The 20,797-nt window shown below is 33.2% G+C and overlaps 1 protein-coding gene and 1 long non-coding RNA gene across 5 annotated transcripts; both read left to right on the forward strand.

Moving 5' to 3' along the window:
• Positions 1-9,289: 9,289 nt before the first annotated feature.
• On the forward strand, positions 9,290-12,065 carry LOC133696942 (uncharacterized). Its single transcript, XR_009842771.1, has 2 exons — positions 9,290-9,783; positions 9,999-12,065. It is a non-coding gene; the product is annotated as an uncharacterized LOC133696942 (long non-coding RNA).
• Positions 12,066-14,670: 2,605 nt separating this feature from the next.
• On the forward strand, positions 14,671-18,107 carry LOC133696303 (probable protein S-acyltransferase 15). Of its 4 annotated transcripts, none has more exons than XM_062118457.1 (8): positions 14,671-15,036; positions 15,855-15,947; positions 16,063-16,164; positions 16,250-16,321; positions 17,207-17,305; positions 17,388-17,483; positions 17,612-17,717; positions 17,818-18,107. In XM_062118457.1, the coding sequence occupies exons 1-7, from the start codon at positions 14,761-14,763 to the stop codon at positions 17,702-17,704; spliced, it is 831 nt and encodes a 276-aa protein (XP_061974441.1). In that variant the 5' UTR covers positions 14,671-14,760; the 3' UTR covers positions 17,705-17,717; positions 17,818-18,107. The 4 variants fall into 4 exon arrangements, with proteins under 4 accessions (XP_061974441.1, XP_061974442.1, XP_061974440.1 ...); XM_062118458.1 differs by having other exon boundaries at positions 17,822-18,107; XM_062118456.1 differs by having other exon boundaries at positions 17,612-18,107.
• Positions 18,108-20,797: the final 2,690 nt, after the last annotated feature.

Here is a 20,797-nt window from a genome sequence, read left to right on the forward strand (position 1 = left end):
GAATACTACATGGTTAAACCAAGACTAATCAATAATAGACTTAGTATATGTTTAATAATATAGCGCATGATATTTTTCAGTTGAAAACACTTTAAAATGATAATTTTTATTTGAAATATCAATATAATAAAAATATTAAAAAACACTTCAAAAGCTTGATTTTGATGATATTTTAGACAAAAAAACACTTTTAAAAACATGTTGAACAGCAAAAATAGACATATTTTTTAAAATTATTTTTGATATTAATACATTAAAACGATCCAAAACACATACAAAAATAATTAAAAGTAACAAAATTCAAATTTTTTTTGAAAACCCGGTAAAAAAAAAGAGTACAACCACAGTTTGTCTAGGGATGAAAACGAGTACTGGTGGTTGGTTTAATGAAATTGTTTGTCAATTGGCAGGGGAGAGTGACTACTCATTGATGGTTAATCATCATTATTTTGTCATGGGATGAAAGCGAGTCAGTTGAGAAAGTGTAAGTTTGCCAAACCTATCTGTTTGTCTACAAGGTAAAGTAGTTGTATAAGGGTTAATATAACCCTTTTGCAGTAGTTACCTTACCCAACAATATTTGTCTTGGACAAGATGATTCAAATGTATACAAGCTCCACTTCACTTCATAGTTCATCCCGCAGAACATCGAAAGGTCAAAGCTTTTTTTTTTTTCTTGACTTCAAAAATAATTTTCTTTTTTTCATTAATGTTGTTCAAGGAAAACAAAAGGTTCTCAACATCTCATCGCAGAAATTATCAATTTAATTAGTTGTTGAAAGACAAGAAAAGATTTAGAGAAAACAACAATCTTTTGTTGCTTCTGGCTTTGGTGCATATAAACCCATATAGAACTAGAAGTTAAAAGGGTTTTCTTATACTTGTCCTCCATCATTATAAAACCAGATTCGGTACATCAAATCCTGTATTTTCAATTGATCTAGAGAGAGAATTCACGGTGTTCTAATTGAGTTCAGAAGGGCGATCCAGCAGAATATTAATTTGTCGAGAGTGGAACTACGTACCGACAATCTTACTTGTATTCCTCCCTAGTCTCCCACAAATCAAGACTATTTTTAATTAGATGCTAATGGGACGGAGAAGTTTGGAACAACTTCTGCTGGAATATTAATCTGATTATTGAAATCCAAATAATTAACAAAAATAATAATGTCATCACACATATAATTAACACGCAAGACAATGACAGGTTGACGACGTAATCAAAATAATTAAGCATTCAATGATCAACCACGTTTTGATCAGTTATATAAATATATATTTTGATGCTACATTACATAATAAAAACCAAGAACCACATTTTTCTTGCAAGTTTCACATGGCTTTGTATTTTTGGTTGGTGGGAATATTGTAATTGGTGCTTGAAATAAGGAATCTGCACCTCACATTTGCATGTTTCTCTCAAAATTTCGGTGGTAATTGATTGCGGAGCTTGTCCTGCATATTGCAATCTGTGCATGGTAAGAGGAGACAAGAGAGAGAAAACAAAAGATGATGCCTGATCTCCCAAACGTTAGTGACAAACTAGTTCATAATTTGTACACGCTGTTCCGCGGGTGAGAGCAGATTTTTTTTTTAAGCAGAAAAACAAAAAATATTCTGGTATTGATGAATTGTCTTCCAGAAAAAAAAAAATTTAATCATAAATTTTTTACCTAATATTGAGATGAGAAAACATTTGATCTATCTCGTTTAATCGGTTGACAAACCAAATTTATGGGGATAATCTTGAAATTTTTTTTTGAAAAGCTCAATACTGAATTTAATCAATGTTGAAGGACAAAATCAATAAAAAAATAACATTTAATTTAAGAAAAAACCTAAATGAACTCAAGTCAACCAAATAAACTCGTGACGCAATTCATGCACGTCATTGGATTCAATCATTTTTTTATCCCAAATATTATTTTCATTTAACTATAAAAAAATAAAGTGCATGGTTTTTTTTTGTATGAAATAACATTTTTTTTAAAAAGTAAAAAAATTATGATAGTCACATGAAGTTGAGATAACAAAGATAGATCATTGGCAACAAATGATGAAATTGCATTCTTTAAGGTTTGAGTTAAATAAAAAAAATAAATCATCGATAATAAAAGATGAAATTGTATTTTTTTTTTAATTAAGGGACATAAAAGCATTAAACAAAAAAGAAAGAAAATAAAATAATAACCCAAATATTATGGATTAATTTGTTAAACATGTTTCTCGGATAATAAACTCAATTTGATTTGTTTTATCAATTTTTTAAAACCAAACATAAAATAGCTAAAAAAAAAGCCTAGGTGTGTGAGCCTAGGTAGCAAAATAAAATAGCCGAAGCACTTGGGGATTTCAGCACAGCCCGCGCATCTAGGACTATCTTATTTTTTTAAAAAAAGCAAGAATGACATGTTGTTCACCCCATTTCTTTTATTTTTTTATGCGGATTCTAGTGATCAGGGTCACTATAAAATCAAGGTTTTGTTTTTTCTCAATTAAAAAACCATTTTGCTACCCAATATATTGACGAAAACACCTTGACAAACCTACCCGGCCATAAAAGAAACCATAAACAACTCAAAAAATTAACCAAAATCAACTGAAATTCAAAATTATTCTCACGGTCAAATCTACCTTATCAAGTAAGGTGAAGGAAAAAAACACTTAGGTTAAACTCCTCTTGTGAAATAAAATCCATTAACACAAAAATCCATCATTTTTGTGGATAGAATCGTTGGCAACGATAAATTTTTTTTTTCTACATTGGAATTTGGTGAGCCTCTTTCTTCTCTAATAAAAAAAAAATTGAAAAATAAGAAAAACAAAGTCTAGTACTAAAATTGAAATTTGAAAAACTAAAGATTTCGGTTATATAATAGCTAAAAAGAGACTAAAATGATTTTTTCAAATGAATTTCAAAATTGCTAACTTTTTTATTTATTTTTTGTACTATGATGCTTTATCTTTCAACCCAACTTTTTCTTCCAAAAAAATAAAATAATATATAATTGAGTGCTAATTTGAATTCAAAATCACTCAATTAATTAATTATATATATATATATATATATATATATATATAATCTTGTGCTAATTTGGACTAAAAAGACAAAATCATTATGAAATATTGAAGACAGCCTAGCTATTAATTAATGTGTCTGGAATATAATGAGATTAACGAGGCATATGGGATGCAGACGTGGTAACGGCACCTAATCAATGCTGTAACATTTGTTTTTTACATGGTTATTATACAGGTGGTAATCTCATATTAGTTAGGTTCTCATATTAGTTAGGTTTTGCTCAATAGAATTAAACCTACTTTGATGATTCTATTAGAAGCAACTCATTAAATCTTGCCCATATGGAATCTGTACATGAAAATCTAATGCTGGAAAGTATAGTTATTAAATCTGATTTGGTTTATGAATTGATATGATAATTCATTGATTCAGAGTTTAAATTCAGTTTGGTTTGATAAATTAATATGATAATTCATTGATTAGGAGTTTAAATTAAGTCGGGTTACTTTTAAGAATTATTTTGAAAGTTGATGGGATCAAACTCAGTAACTCGACAAGTTAAATCGTAGCTCATATAAACTCAAGTGAGACTTAATGAAATCAATTTCAGTAATATTTTTTTAAAAGTTTTTTCTAAAACAATGTCATTTATTTTTAAATTATTCAAAACAACATTATTTAATTAATTTATTTTAAATTTTAAAAAATATCATTTTAGAATAAATACAAGTTAATTTAACTATACATGGATTAATTAGGATTGATAACTATGATGAAAAGTATATTTCGCTACAAGGTCCGCAGGCATATCAAATTAATTTTAGGGATCACAAGATTTGTCTTTTTAGTATGGTCCTAGTTAAAGGAATTAAAGTCCATATCATAATTATGAGTTGCATGGTAAGCATTACGAAGATTAGATGTCATAACGTGATCAATACTGGATCGTTTTCAACAGTATGATAGCAAGTACAATGATGGTAATCATGACAAGAGGGATGATGAGAAAATCATATATTATAAATTTTAGTTATGAGAATAATCATAATGGTTATAATTAAAAACATTATTAGTGTTGTCATTGCGGCGGAGTGAGGGGCCGGACAATGATAATTAAGGAGGGTAATGTGTGGTTGATCTATTGCTTAAATGCTAATCTTATCGCTAATTGCTAGTCTCTACATGGTATTGTCAAAGCCATTCAAATGAGAAAACAGTACAGAATCGTCGACAGATATTTTTCTTACAATGAAAAGATGTTTTTGTTTGATTTCACCGTACTATATATTGAATTCACTTATTATTAGTGAAATAATTACCTCATTAATTAAATCGATCTTAGATGGCAAGTTAAATTCCTCGATCGTATTAATTATCGTTTTGTTGTTGTAATCTCAAAGAATTAGTCTAATAATTAAGGGAGTTTACCCACTAATCTGATTTTAAAAAAAACTTTAAATGTATTAGTGAGAGGTGTTTTTTTTTTTTAAATCATATGATTGACTAAAAAAGGAATTATTTACAGTAAAGTTTAGTGTTAATATCTGCTCCTTAATTAGAAATGGCTTTTCAAAAAGTTAAAGCCGTCGATGTATTTTAATTAGCACTTGTAGCTATAGCATAAAGACAGGATAAACTATCATTTAAGTGCTAAATTATTTGATGCTTTGCTTTATTAACTCTGAGTGCTACTGATGAAGCTTGCCGTAAATGAAAATCCAACCACCGTGATTTGTTCTTGCTTTGTGCTGATTTGACTACAAATCATTTCTATTGTTCACGAAAAGAAAAATCAAGAACAATATCGGAAATTGATGAGCGGATAATATTATAAATCGTAGCTTTATACTATTGATTAAGATCAAACTTTAAATAACAAGTTTAATTGCTAATTAATGTGCCAAGCTTACTAATTAATTAAATATATATGTTCCTGGGGACAAATTTGTCTGGTTGCTCAGCTAAAAGATGAATGCTTCAAGTATTAACCAGTAAGTAGAGACTATATCCTTTTTAAAGAAGCTATCTCCATTATCATAGTTTAAATCAATGTTATTAAGACAAATTTGTCTGGTTGCTCAGCTAAAAGATGAATGCTTCAAGTATTAACCAGTAAGTAGAGACTATATCCTTTTTAAAGAAGCTATCTCCATTATCATAGTTTAAATCAATGTTATTAAAATCCAACCTGCACGAGACTTGATCATGGTTGGTTTCAAAACAGCCGAGGAGGAGTTGACTAGTAAAATCTCGATCAAAATTTGATTTGATTGTTTAATTTATTAAAAAAAATAATATTATTTTGATTGATCACGCCACCACATGTGATCATAACTAATTTCCATACCAGTTCACGATAAAGTAAAACTTGTTTTGTGGTTCCATGATTCCATCCCTTTCATTACAAAAAGTGTATTTTTTAGGGTATATATTATAGCAATTCTATTTATCATGTGTATAGGTTAATTGTATGTTATAATGTCTACACTAACTATTTTACACTGCCATACATTTATAAATAGAAAATAATGACTAATTAATTGGTGAAGTTTCTATTTTACACTTCTTTTCTCTACTATAAACAATGCATCTTCTTCTCCTAGTATTGATACTGATACTGTTTTAGACTCTTCATTTACAACAATTCTTCCTCTCTCTAACAATCAGCATGTTATCTCCATGAAGCTCATTAACACCAATTATCTTTATTGACAAATATAGATGAAGTCGTATATGATTGGATAAGGTGTTTTTCAATTTGTTAATGTTTTTTTGTCGTGTCCCTCTTTCCACCTAATTGTTACCGTTGACTCTTTTCTTTAGGCTAATCCTGTTTTTCTTCACTGAAAACAATAGGATCTACTTATTCTGAATGCACTCTTTTTTCTTCTTTCCATGAATATGCTGCATCTTATTATCGATTGCCAAACCTCACACTGTGTTTGGCATACTCTTGAGCAAACACTTGCTTCTCCGTCCAACTCTCATATTATACAACTTCATGGTTCCTTTCAAAATCTTCATCAGGGTGATGATTCCATCACCATATATTTACAAAAAACAAAGGCTTTATTTGATGAATTATTAGCAGTTCACCGACCTTTTTCACTGCTAGATTTCAAATTGTATGTGTTATATGGATTTCGAGGTGAGTTCAAAGACTTGATGGCTAGTCTCTTCACAAAGGCTGAACCATTTTCATTTGTAGATCTTCATAATCATCTTCTTACTCATGAGTTTCTTCATAAGAGTTCCCTCCAATCCATGATTGCTATTGTTACTGCTCTTCTACTGTCGATGCTAGCCCAACCTCCATCAGCCTTTGTTACACAATGCCAATACTCTGATTCATCTCACAACAAGTTCAACTCTCACTTTAGCAGGGGGAGATTTCATGGTGGTTGGCAGAATAACAATAACAACCAAAACATCAACAACACAAGTTCTGGTTATTGTGGTTTTAATAGGTATAATAATGGCAATTGGAAGCAAGGTAATTGGCATCAGGGCAGTCATTTTAACAACCTTTAGGTTCAGATCTCCATGCTACTCCTTCAGTTATTCGTCATCATCCTATGGTTCTTCATTCAAGGCTGCCTAAAACAGCATATGTAAAAACTTTTTTGGCATCCTCTAACAGCTCTTCTTCTCGGGCAATCACTCCTCATGCACATGAATCTATTTTTTTTCCTGATATTGATAAGTATAAGACTTGGCATAATGTTATGAAGCCTGAACTTCAGGCTTTAAGTTCTAATGACACTTGGTCTTTGGTTCCCTTTCATCATTCGATGAATGTTATTGGTAATCGTTGAGTGTACAAGATAAGGCATTGTGTAAATGGTAGCTTTGAGCGCTATAAGACTCGGTTGATTACTAGAGGTTTTACTCAGCATGAAGGTATTTATTATTCTGAAACTTTTAGTTTTATGGTAAAACATGTTATTGTTTGGTTAGTTCTCACCATTGTGGTTTCCAATGGTTGGAACATTAATCAACTTAATATACATAATGTCTTTCTTAATGAGACACTTCACAAAGAGGTACGCATGCAACAACCTCTAGGTTTTGTTGATCTTACTCTTTATTCTCATGTGTGTTCACTACATAAATCTTTGTATGGGTTGAAACAAGCTCCTCGGGCATGGTGCACTTGGCTAAATGATTATCTTTTATCTATTGGATTTCATGCTTCAAAGGTTAATACCTCTTTATTCATCTTGTCTATAGATTCTGATATATTTTATCTCTTTGTTTACGTTGATGATATTTTGCTTACTAGAAGCAATTCAATCTTGCTTCACCATTTAATCCAGTTGCTGAACTTAAAATTCAAGCTTTGGTATTTAGGAGCTGCCTATTATTATTATTATTATTATTTTGGATTTAGCTTCACCCTACTAGTATGGGTATTATAGTATGGCATTATAAGTATATTCATGACATACTCCATCGAGCAAGTATGTCTTCCTGCAAACCAATCGATACTCATATTTCTGCTTTCAAACTTGCTATGGTGTCTAATTGCATGTTTTGTGATCCTATATGGTTTCGTTAAATTATTGATGCTCTTAAATATCTCATATTTACAAGACCAAATATTTGTTTTGATGTGAACAAAATATGTCAGTTTATGCATACACTCCTACAGATGTGCTTCGGGCTACTGTTGAACACATTTTGCGTTATTTGAAAGGTATTTTTTTTCTTGCTTATATATATATCATCTGCAATTCTTCATTTACTTTACATGGTTTTACAAATGTTAATTGGGCTAATAATGTTGACTATCGTAAGTCAACAAGTGGTTATCTTGTCTATTTTAATTGTACAACGATTTCTTGAAAATCAAGCAAACAACATATAGTTGCTCGATCTTCGACTAAGTCTAAGTATAAGGCTTTAGTTGACTGGACTTCTAAGATCCTATAGCTTTAATATTTATTGACAAATCTATAGATTGCTCCTACTTCTTTACCTATGCTTTGGTGTGATAACTTGGGTTCCACTTATTTGTCTGTCAATTTTATTTTTCATGTTTGTACTAAACATATGGAGGTTGATTATTATTTTGTACGCGATAGGGTTGCCAAGAAAGATATTTAGATTTGCTTCATTTCTTTTAAGGATCAACTTATATAAAAAAAAAATCTTAAATCATCTCCTTACAACGTACAGATCTCTTCTTTGAAGAAAAAAATATTTGTAGATAATTTATTTAAAATAGCCAATCAACTATTAAATATATATATATTATGTGTTTGCTTACATATAATCGATTTTCATTATTAATGACATGAAATAAAGATAGATTACTTAATTACATAATGGATTTTATGTATATTATTATGATCTTTTAACTTTCAAGCTAGGCTCATATGTGATCGAACTCAAGCTTGCTTGCTACATCGTCGTGCTTAGAATAATCGAGCTCATCCCATTTGCTACGTGAGTGCTCAGATTGAGGGGAAAATAATTGACATTTGATTAAAATATGAAGAAAGAATTAATAGATATATGATTTTCTGGGTTTTAATCGTGATCTCTCATGTGTTGAAAGCCATTTAAGAACGAGAATTCAAAGAGATTCTCCCTGCTTAAACTTCTGTTGAAGATCATCCCTTGCTCCTCATCTCCTGGTACTTGACTTGTCTATAGGCACAACTCCCAACCTTGGCTGCGCTGGCTACACCATGAAATGTAGGGTTTAAATTCCATAATGACACACTCACACACACACACACCCCTCATCTCTTGGATATATTATATCGTTTCGATAAAAAATTAAAATCCATATAAAACTCGTTTCAATTTGTTTAGGAGTAATTAACTCATCTCAAAATTAAATGCCAGTTCCAGAAATTGTAAAATTCCAAGTTTTAATTACTCCATATCTCTCTATTTGTCCTCGGTTACATTTAATCTTTTTTAACAATAATATCAGAAAATGATCATAAGTTCATATCGTATATGATCAATGAATTATATATATATAGGAAGTATTTATTTTACTAGAAAAATAAATTTTATTTGCTACTATAGAAAGAATATCAATTTATTTCAACTTTTATTATTTTCTTTTTTATTTTTATTTATTATTGTTTAACAAACAAACCCAAGAAAATAAAGGGCAAAAAATTACACAAGTTCCATACACCCACGAGTCACGGTAGAACTCATTGAATAAGAATCCAATCGTGGAGTGTATAAGAACCCAAACCCCTTCTTCTCAGTCCTTAACTACTCCTCTCCCTCCCTCTCCCTCCCTCCCTCCGTCCCTTCTTCTTCCCTTCGTTTTCTCCGTTTGATTTAAATCAGGGCTAGATCTTGACCTCTCTATCTGTTTCTCTCCCTACTTCTGTTACTTTGTTTTATGATCACTTCTTCAACTTCATTTTGAGTCATATTTTTTCCTTTTCCTTTTCACCTTTTTTTTGCTCCAGTGTTCTTGTTGATTTCCAAGTTTTTTGTTGTTTATTTTTTATTTTATTTCCAATTTTTTTCTGGTTCTTTATTCGTTATTTTCCACTTCTTTTTTTTAAAAAGAAATTACTCTAGAAAACCTCCTTTTTTTTTCCTGTTTCTCAATTTGTTGTTCTTTAATTTTTTTCCCCACTTGTAACTACATCTATATAACCAAAAAAAAATCAAGAAACCTCAAAACCATGAATTACCAACAAAAAAAGAGTAGCAGAGGTGTTGGTTTCGTGTGATTTTTTTTCGCTCATAAATTTCTGGGTCTTACTGGTTTCTTAGAGGTATATATACTCTCTGAGGGCTCTTTTGTGTTGGGAACCTTGTAAACCATTTGTTAATTGCCACGTATACTTACAAGACAGCTAGATCTCTCTGAGCTCTGTTGGTCTCTTCGTCTCTCTTTGTTTTCAATTTTTCTCTAGCTTTTACTTTAGTTCTCTTACACAATCCAATATGCATGGAACATGGATCGACATTCAAAAGTCATTGTTTGCAGGTGCAGCATCATCAAGATTCACATTCAAACAGATGTACGGCAGCTAGCTAGCTAGATAGATAGACAGCAATGTATTTCTTTGAAGGTGAGAATCTTGATGATGCTGCATCAGCCATAAATGACTGCATATACAAACCTGAAATAGTTGGATCTAAGATTTTCTGCTTCTAAACAAGGTAAAGCTGCTCAAATCCTTAATTACCATATTTGTTTGGCTTTTATTACTTGTACCTAGCTAATAACTTGGGGGGTTCATATTAGTACGATGGCCTTAAAGGAGTAGCACTACCGTATGCATAAAATAATTGATCCATCTTGGCTTGTACAGGAGTCTATTTGGAATTCCCATTTGTTGTTAACACGCTGTGAGACGTACAGGAACTATCATCTATATAGATGTAAGAACGCTGAAATTAGTCCTTCATGTCATATATATTGGTTATGATCATAGTACTGCTCTCAAAAACACCCTTTTGTGCTTGTGTTTATGTATTAGCTAGGTTATTTCTGAAGACGAACTTGGTTCTTGTAGTTTAGGGTTTTGTTAATTAATTTGGTTAGGCATAAAGGAAGTTAGAGCTTGATGGAGAGTATATGAAATAGTGGTGTGTATGCTTGTTTGATTAATGAATTCTTAGTAGTTGTGTTCTTGTGTCCCTCAACTAATTAATTCATGATTACCCTAATTAAGAGCTTAGAATTTCCAATTTCAGTTTCCATACATACATACATATCCAAGCTTGATGAAGCAACTTGGCTACAAGTCATGGTGGAGCTTCTTTAGCATCTCCATATCACTGTTACAATCAACAAACTATTCATTGCTCCATGTGTGTGTGCTTCCTTGATACATATGAATATTAATTGCTCTTTGATTTCCTCCATGATTCTAGAGTACTTTCCTTTACCACTATTCCTTGTGGATCAGTCAAAGGGAAAAACAAATACAATGCATTTATATGACCTTAAATTTTGCTTTTGAAATATTCTCTTAATTATAATATACTTGCTTTATTCACCATGAACATGCATGTCCAAGCAGCCTGCAGTACGTACAGAAATCTCTTTTGGATATCGCATAAATATCCTCTTGTTGTTTCCTCTATTTTTGTCCGAATCTGAACTATTTCATAAATACTTTTTGATTTGGGTATCTTGCAGTCATTTCCTATAGAATTCAACCTTCTCATCTATGGAGTCCTTCCAAAGGGAATCTGTAAGGAAATATATATTGAGTTTCAATGTGCATGAAGAATTTGGAAGAGCACATTATTATTCAATTCACACACTAGCCGTTAAGGACATGTTTACAGTCAGACTTAAGCTGGATGAATGTCCCACAAGCAAAACAGACAATAAAACAAGAGAGAGCCTTAGCTAGCTGTAACTCAGCAAGATAAAAGATCATTATTATGCTTCTGCTATGTGACTTGCATTATTTTTTCAACCTATACACGTGAGTAAACATGGGCTCATGGCAATACGAATTGATTACAACTTGGCTCAATTAGTCTGTTAATTAGGTAGGAGATATTCAGATTTTTCCTTAAACATTTTATGATCATCTGTATTATGATATGCATACAAGTATTTCATTATATTGCAGAAGGACTGCTACAAAGAGAATCGCCTTAATTCTTGGAGTTGCATAATGTTTTGAACTTGCGCTTGACATTTTTTCCTCAATGGGACCAGCTATAAATTAAGGCAAGCAAACTACTTAGCTACTGTAATTTTGTTTTCTGGTACCAGCAGGTGTAATTCCAGTTGGATATGACTTAGAGAGACCTAAAAGGGCATTAAGGTGTCTGTGATCATCTACACACAGGTACCAGTCCCTGGATCTGAAGAAGAATCTTAAGCCAAGTCATGTGGGGGCAATTAGAGACAAAAGCTGTTGTGTCAATTGACAAGTGAAGGAAAGAGTAGGAAATCATTCTTTCTTGTTAAGGTCCACAAGTACACAGAGTAGGGAAAGAAACAACAGTATGGTGACCTATGCGATCATAGCAAATCAACTTGGTAAAAATGCACTTGAACATAATGCAATTTTGGATGTGCATGTCAGTCTTTCAGTGCTTACACTTTTCCATATATAGCTATGGGAGGGCTTAATATATATATATATATATATATATATATATATATATATATATATATCAATGTTTCTCGTGAAAATTTAAGTCACATTTTTGCCTTTAATTTGCCATATATGGCATTGATTCACCTTTTCTTTGAATATACATATAAATTCATTTGAAATATCCTCGGCAGCAGTTAATACATTGATTCTTAAAGTACGCATTGGTAATTAAAGTGATCTTTGATATGGAATTATACGAGGATTGAAGGAGCCTAATTATTGAAAATTGGTATATAATCATAGACAGCCATGTTTATGCCTATACACATGCATGCATGCGAAATAGATGAAAAGAGAGATCATGGATTTTTTGGAAATAAAATCTTGTTTAATGCTACACACACCCCGAAATCATTCTCCAAAACAATATTTCAGCCATGCATTGGCAGAATTATAAAGGATCCGCTGCTGGGATCCAATTATTCAATGCAAGAGATTGATCGACGAATGATTTTAGAAAGAATATTCGATAAGAAAAACTTTCATGGGAAGTCTAAATTATTAAGTACTGAAACCTTTAAGTACAATTATAGTTTCTCATTTTCTCTTCAACGAGGGGAGTGATCAGAAAAAGGGAAAATCATTCTACTTCCATCCAAATTAATTAATACATTTGAGAAGACTTATTAGGTCATGCTTGCTGCTTGAAATCCCCCCTTTAAAATATGGGGGCCGGGAACAGAAGAAAGAAAATTGGAAAACAGCGAAAGGCTGATAATTTCTTAGGTCATGTTTGGGATTTGCCTCTAAAATATGTTAGGAAAAGAGAGGAGAAGAGAAAATGGGGAAACTAGCGATCGAAAGGCAGGTTATACACGAGAGATTTGCAGAAGGACCACAAAAGAACTAGCCAAGCCAGCAATTAATTCAAGACTCAAATCAATATAACCTTATAATAATATTAATTCCATGTTTAATTATAACAAATTAAATTGTAGTAAAGAAAATTTGAAAATCAATGTTGGCCTGCCACGTAGCTGTCTAATATCCTCCCATAGCTCCCTCCATTGTGAGTTCAGGGCATGGCAAAATTAATATGGTTGGCATATTTGTACGACGCATGTAGTTATTGACGGTACCATGACTAGTCCAATTCGACGGGGACCGATCTTGTAAATGCTCGCTAAACCCTGCTTTCTTCGATCCCTTTTTCATGCCTTTTATACCAACATTAAGAAATGCCACAGTTCGCTGCCCTTTGTACCTTTTAGCCCTCCCTTGCTGTTATTACCACGAATTAATTCCTAACATATTCATTAATTCACATCATTTTCACATAAAGAAACAATTAAATCTTATAGCTAGCTAGGAGGGAAGGAGCGATATTGGACTTTATATATATACTGGGTCCATATATAAGCATCAAGAAAATCAACGGTCCCCACGGCGGCAGAGCATGATGATGATATCTCTGTTTCGACGTGGGGTTTGATCATGGAGGAGTCCCTACCCAAGATATATAATGGCAAATGCAAAATGATACCGAAATTGAATGATCGTAACAATCAGCTTTGTACGTGTGATTTGAGGCCACAAGAAGGATGGCAGTATAAGAGGTTGAACTTTGATAATTGTGTTGATTTGTTACGTAGCCTCAAGCCCCAGCAGAATGGTCTCCACGTCCTGTTCCTTTTAGGTGTCAATTTTTTGAGAAAATAATAATAATAATAATAATAATAATAATTTCCCTTTTAACTGATGTTACACTAGATGTTGCCTGGCCAGTACTGGAAGACAAACCTCCGATGCCGGCCATTTAAAGAGCCGTGTTGCATGGAATGGATCGCAAATAAAACCCTAGCTAGTAAAGCTGCTGTATATGCAAAAGTCGTTGTGATCTTCGAGAGTGATAAATTATTGAATTCTCTTTACTGCACTAATGTACTATTTACCCTCAAGGTAACAGTACTATTAACCTTTGGTGAACCAAGGTCAATAGCGCGCACACACATATATATATACACTCAAAATCCTAATGCACTAATTAATTAATATAATTTTTTAAAAAAATATTTATATATATACAAAAATTTATAGTTTTAATTAATTATAAGTTTTTTAAATCACAATTATAAAAATTATTATAATACCAAACATATACTAACTTATTGATATTTATCTTAATTTTGATTTTCACCTTAGCTACCGAGATACTGGCCCGGACAGGTTTTTCACTCCCACCTCAACTCATTCTATATCCAACTTCAAATGATTAATAATAATAATATTTTTTTATTTTTTTTATTAGGATGTAAATTTTTTCGTTAGAAAATTAAAAAATCCTAACGCAACCAAGCCTAATTTCAAGAGGTGGCGAAAATCCGACCAGATCCGACCTTGTTCCACTCCCTAATTTCAAGAGGCCCAACCCCATAAAACTGTAGTGAGAATAAGCCTAGACCACTTTCCTGAGTCAGAATAGAACTAGAGCCCACTATATTTATTGGGCTTAGTGGCCATGTGAAGCCCAGAATTAGTATTCCTTTAAAGCCCACTTTAAATAACCAACTTGACTTCCTCTCTAGCAACAAACGTACAGAAAAAACCGAATTGACTTCAAAAATCAGACAAGAAAACCTCTGCTTCTGAACCAAAAAAAAAAGATCCCAGAAATTCTCAATGGAGTGGAAGAGATTCTTGTCGATCCCAGTTTGTAGTGTGTTTCTGTTGATGGGTTTTGTTTATTACATAACAGTTTTCATATTCATTGAAGATTGGGTTGGGTTACAGAGCTCAGCTGGGACTTTGAATGCTATGATCTTCACTTTTATGGCTTCTTTATGTCTTTTCTCTTTTCTCGTATGTGTTTTAAAAGAACCTGGTTATGTCCCTTCCCCTTATGTTCCTGATGTTGAAGGAGCTGCTGCCCCTCCACATCAAGAACCACTCAATAATGTAAGTAATATACAGGCAAGCATTTAAGTTTCTTCTCTTTTTTATTGTAAATGTCTGAATAGTGATGTGTTATGTGTCTTTTTATTGGATTTTGGATTGATTGATGAGAAAATTGAGGAAAAAAGAAGAAAGGTGAAATCTTGAGTGTCATTGTTCGTGGTTGTGATTTAGTTTATAAAGTTATATTATTTGGTTTTGAATTGGCCGTTGAGAAATCAAGGGAGGATATGCTTATATATTTAGGTGTGAAGTTCTGTTATTTGTGTCCTTTTGTTGCTAGAATTCGGAGGAAGTAAACCCATGCCTACAGTGCAAAGATTGAACTTTGGGCTTTCTGGGCTGTGCTAGTGTTTAATGATTTAATTGTAATCGGTTATTGTGAATTATTTAGGAACATGGTGGTTTTAGTGAATGATTTATCTTTTGTTGGCTCAACTTTATCTTCCTGTTGGTTTCCTTGATAATGGATGAAAAGAAGAATGAGGATTTGGTTCTTATTTAATTTTCTATGGAAGGATGATTCAACTTTAGGAACTAGTTATTTTGGGTTCAATTCAGTGAAATTGTTTGATTTTTGCATCGTCAGATGCTAACAACATCTTGCCTCAATTTGTTTTGTTTTCTGCAGTTTCTTTAAACTCTAATAGATAATGTCTCATATTGATTGTGCTCTTAGATCTGTTCCTTGTTTTGAAATCTAAGTATAGCGTATACATGTGATAATAAGGTCCATAACCTTTTTTTTAATGCAATTTTCTATAAATGAATTTCTTACTTTGTGGTTAACTTTGGACTGATTGATAATTAATCCTTGATAGAGTTCACAACTGAGGCGATGTGACAAGTGTGTTACATACAAGCCTCCCAGGGCTCATCATTGTAGGGTCTGCAGAAGGTGTGTTTTGAGGATGGTATGTTCAGCAAAAATCTTTTTTTTTTTTTTTTGCAATAACTGTTTGGTTCATGAGTTTTTAACTTGATTATCGATAGAGTTATGGATTATGTTTACTTTAAAATTGATGGCAGGATCATCATTGTCTATGGATAAATAACTGTGTTGGTTATTGGAACTACAAGGCCTTTTTTATATTAGTTTTATATGCAACCATAGCAAGCATCTATTCTTCGGTAGGTTTATTCTGGTTTTTATTCGCACTTGATCTTATATAACTTGATTGACTGAGATTACAATAGATGATTTTGGCATGCTCAGGTCATGATAATCAGCTGTGCTTCTCAAAAGAACTGGAATTTCAGTGGAAGAATTCCTATGAAGATTTTTTTTGTGAGTGGTTATTTAATCTTTGATGCAAGTCTTTTGAATGTTTAGTTCGGTTAACTATTTAAGACTAACTTCTAAGTGGGAATAACCAAAGTACACAAGCTGTATGCAAGAGAAGCTGGAAAAAAAAAAAGAATAAGAGAATAAAACCCCCAAAAAACAAGATCTAAAAGTTCATATAATTTGTTATCCATGCTCTTTTGTCCTTTTCCACTTGAATTCTATGAACATGTTTGGGAACGCGGTGCAAACCGTGTTCCCAAAAAATTTTAATTTTTTTTTTTGCTAAAATTTAATATGATTTGTACGTTTTGGATCGTTTTGATGTGCTGATGTAAAAAATGATTTTTAAAAAATAAAAAAACATCATTGGCGTGCATTTCAGCACAAAAGGTTATTTAAAAAGCAATCGCTACCACACTGCCAAGCACCCCCTATATATGCAAGACTGTATCATATGAAGGATAGCAACTTACAAGGTCGAACATGGCAATTACCCACCATAGAATGAGGTTGTAAAGGCAGTTTTGGGCGATAGTCAGGGCTACAATGGTTCTGAATAGCATTTAAAAATGTATAAACTTTTCCAAGGTCATTCTGTCGCTTAAGATTCTTTTCTTAAAAATGTTTCCCAAGATTGCTTGAAAAATAAAGTGAAGCCATGACCCTTTTGGTCTCTTATTCAGCCAATAAATCAGTTTAAAACAGAAGTAGAGGATCTTGAATAAGCCCTGTCTAAATGGTTCTTACGGACTAGTAAAAGTACTTGCATTCAGTAGTTGCTGGCTTATCCTTTCTCTTAATTCCTGTTCATTCCTGAGTATTCATGCAAATAGATTGTTTTGAGTTTTCAGGGCTTATTAAGAAATCTGACATGGTGCATTTTAGGTTGTTTCTGGAGCAATGATGTTTGGCTTGAGCATAACATTTGGAACTCTTTTGGGTTGGCATATTTACCTCATGTCTTGCAATATGACAACCATTGAAGTGAGTATTCAATTCCAAAGTAGATATGCAACATGCTTAATTTTTGTGGTTATTGATAATAACTGGAATGGGTCTTTTCCAGAATTATGAAGGAATACGTGCAGCATGGTTGGCCAGGAAATCTGGACACAGTTATCGACATCCATTCAACCTTAGTGTTTACAAAAATATCACCTCGGTCTCTCTCTCTCTCTCTCTCTCTCTCTCTCTCTCTCTCTCTCTCTCTCTCTCTCTCTCTCTCTGTATCCATTTGTTCTCTTTGCCCTTTTAATCCCATAAGTTGCTAAGTAATCTGCTTTTGATCAGGTATTGGGTCCAAACATACTGAAATGGTTATGCCCCATAGCAGTAAGCCATCTAAAAGATGGAATGAGCTACCCGACTGCACATGATAGTTGATATATATTTCTGGGTTCGTGATCACCTGTTAAGACATTAGTGGATTTTATGCAATTTTTATCATCATGAAGGATCTACTGTTTGTTCATCATTGATGCGATTATCTGATGTAGGTAGAGGCTAGACAGCTGACTGGAAGCAACAAGAGTGCTCTCTGGATAAGCTTATCACGTGTTTAACTTAAAGAAGATGATCGATCATACTTTTTGACATACAACAAAAGTAGGAATTTTTAGTGAGATAAGCCACTGTTTATTTATAACCGCTAGAGTCCAAGCCATGGTGTTGCCATACGAAAGATTTATAAGTTGTACGTTAAATTTTGTCATGTAATGTACATACCAGATTGTTTTCAGTTCATGAAACCAAATAACCTAGAACATCCCTCCAAAGTTTCTTGTCATGTGGGCTATTCTGCTATTTGTTGATAGAGTTTTCAATCTTACTATATCAGTCGGTCAATAGATAAAATATTTACAATCTACAACATAAAAACCGTTTTGAGTTACTGTTGGAGCTGGAGACTTGATCGCATATATTCACAGCTATTGTAGCAGGAAAGAATTTATGAGTCTTGGATTTGGTACGATACATGGCATGGTAACGGAAATTTGCAGGTGACCCTCGATCACAGACCGAAGAATGGTTAGCTTTGTTCTCATGATGAAAGTTGTCTGTCAAAAACGTGGACGGACAGAACCATTCACTCGTTGAGAACGTCGTGATGGAGATAAAACATCAATTGACGAGGACGGAAGACAGCGTTATGAGATCTTGGAGATTGAGTACATTTATGCTTTGGCATACAGACGTGTACGTATGTCTTTAAGATCCAAGTATAAATACGCCACTCATGCTGCCTATTTACGTCTTCTAGTTCAGTATACAGTTCGTTCTCTTTCTTCAATGATTTTTCGATTCGCACTTGAATGCAACAACAAAACTTTTTCATTCATCTAAATTGAACTTCCTCAATAATTGAGAGAAGCTTGGAAGCTGAGTAGAGAAAAGCATGCCAATCTTCTTTCCATGCATGATCTCATTGCCTACACTATAGTTAGTGCTTTGACTGTTACCTTTGATGTCTATCGTTGCTTTTATGGTTGTAATTATGGATTTAGGGCAACTATGCAAACTGTGTAGTTTGGACAGGTGAAACAAAGTTTTCTTAGAAAACTTTTCTCGTGATTGACACGCGGAATGCATTATGTACAAATGGCATGATTTGGACAAGAATTAAAGACGTAGTTTATCAACGAAGATTCATCTCGAATAGACTGGAAACGTCACAAGATTCTAAACAGGAGAATTCGCGAGGCATATCCACTTTGCATGATTCCCTCGCACTTGCCTTTTTACCTTTCTGCTATTTTATTTCTGGAATGGTTTAAGAGAATTGTATAATATGTGATTCAGTCACTTGGAATATTGCTTAGTGTTTGGTGCACTTTTGTAGATTAATCTGGTGGGCCTTTTTAATAATCAAAAGTATAGTGACAAATGGCATGAGTCTCCCTCTAGTCTCCCACAAGTGTTCATCCTTTTGGTTTATGGATGCTTTTCTCATGTAGTTGTTGGTGTACAGAGCTAATGTTCAATACGGTTCTTCCTCGAGTCCTGGATAATGCAGATGACATCAGGCAGCATAAAGAACTTGACGTTAGACACCCTAAGCATGATTTGAATCCAATGGTTCAGATTTAACATATATGACAGGGTCGTGAAACATGACAGGAATCACAGGATCAAAATCTTAGAAATTAGACTGTTTACAGCCAAGGATGAGTCTTTGTGCACTTCAATTCAATAATTTTAGACTTAACGAACATGATGAAAGAGAACATGAAGGCATCTCAATCCTATTCATAGATCTCATCATGCGTGAGGTGATCACATACTTGGGCAAAAGCATAGGTCTATCTTACCAGTTATCAACAGTTTCCTTGAGCCAAAACTTGTGGATAGCTTCACTGATCCAAGAACACCTTGTAAATGAAGGCACAAGTTGATGCTTTGATTCCTCATAAAACGTGTTTCTTACATCCACTCCCGTTCTTGTCTCTCTGTGCCTTCATCAACCAACTTGCAATTATTTTAGAAGACTTCAAAAGACTTGTAGTCTGTAGTCTACCTTAAGCAAAGTGAAATTAAAATGATGTAGCCTCTAATCAAGGATCTCATCAAATCTCAAGATACATTTTTTGCTATATATATATATATATCACGTTTCGATCATGGTCAAAGCAATAGCTGAAACAGACTCAACCCTCCAACAATAATTGCAAATAAAAAATGACAAGGTGGATAAACCACCAGCTCAAGGCTCAAGCAACAACAAGCATAAACCCATCCCTCAAAGATGAAAAAAACAAAAAACACCAGCGAGATGTAACCGAACCGCATGATCCCTTCATTGGATCTTTCTGATATAGCTTCCATGTATGTGGACCGAACATCGTGCGTTGTCTGAGCTAGCGAGGTGAGGCTATAAATGTTAACATCACGCAATGTGTCGTGGTCCTCGTGGAGATAAGCACGAGATGTTTATATAAGCTTGAATGCTGTGAGTCTCTTGGTAGATAATGTGACAACATCAATAATATCATACTGGTTTTCATCAAATCAAATGATGATGCTTCTGACTCATGCAGAAAACGAAGTGTGAGGAAAGGCAATTTGAAGGGCACGTTATTGATTATTGCTGATTGCCAGCCAAACTTGTAGTATTCAAATGGGAAAGGTGAGATATGGACATCACCTTGATGCCGATTTGATTCCAAATGCCATAGTGCTGTAAAATGCTATGCTCAATATTCCCAAGAAAGTAATCACTCGATAGAATTTAGGGCATACCCATTTCTGTTCTCCATCTACATGGATTCATGCTCTCTGAGTTGGTATGTTGAACCCTGTTTTTCTTACAATCTCTTGGCACACACCAAAATCAATGACATTAACCAAGTTTTTTTGGATCCGCCCGTAGAATTGTGAAGATGAATACAAAACCCTTTTCTTTTTCAAATAAAATAACAGCTTGGGCTCGTTTAAATTTATTTTTTAACTTAACTTCAACAAATCTTTTTGAGCTTTTTC

Source organism: Populus nigra, chromosome 6 (assembly GCF_951802175.1).
Source record: "Populus nigra chromosome 6, ddPopNigr1.1, whole genome shotgun sequence".
In the NCBI taxonomy this organism is placed as follows: domain Eukaryota; kingdom Viridiplantae; phylum Streptophyta; class Magnoliopsida; order Malpighiales; family Salicaceae; genus Populus; species Populus nigra.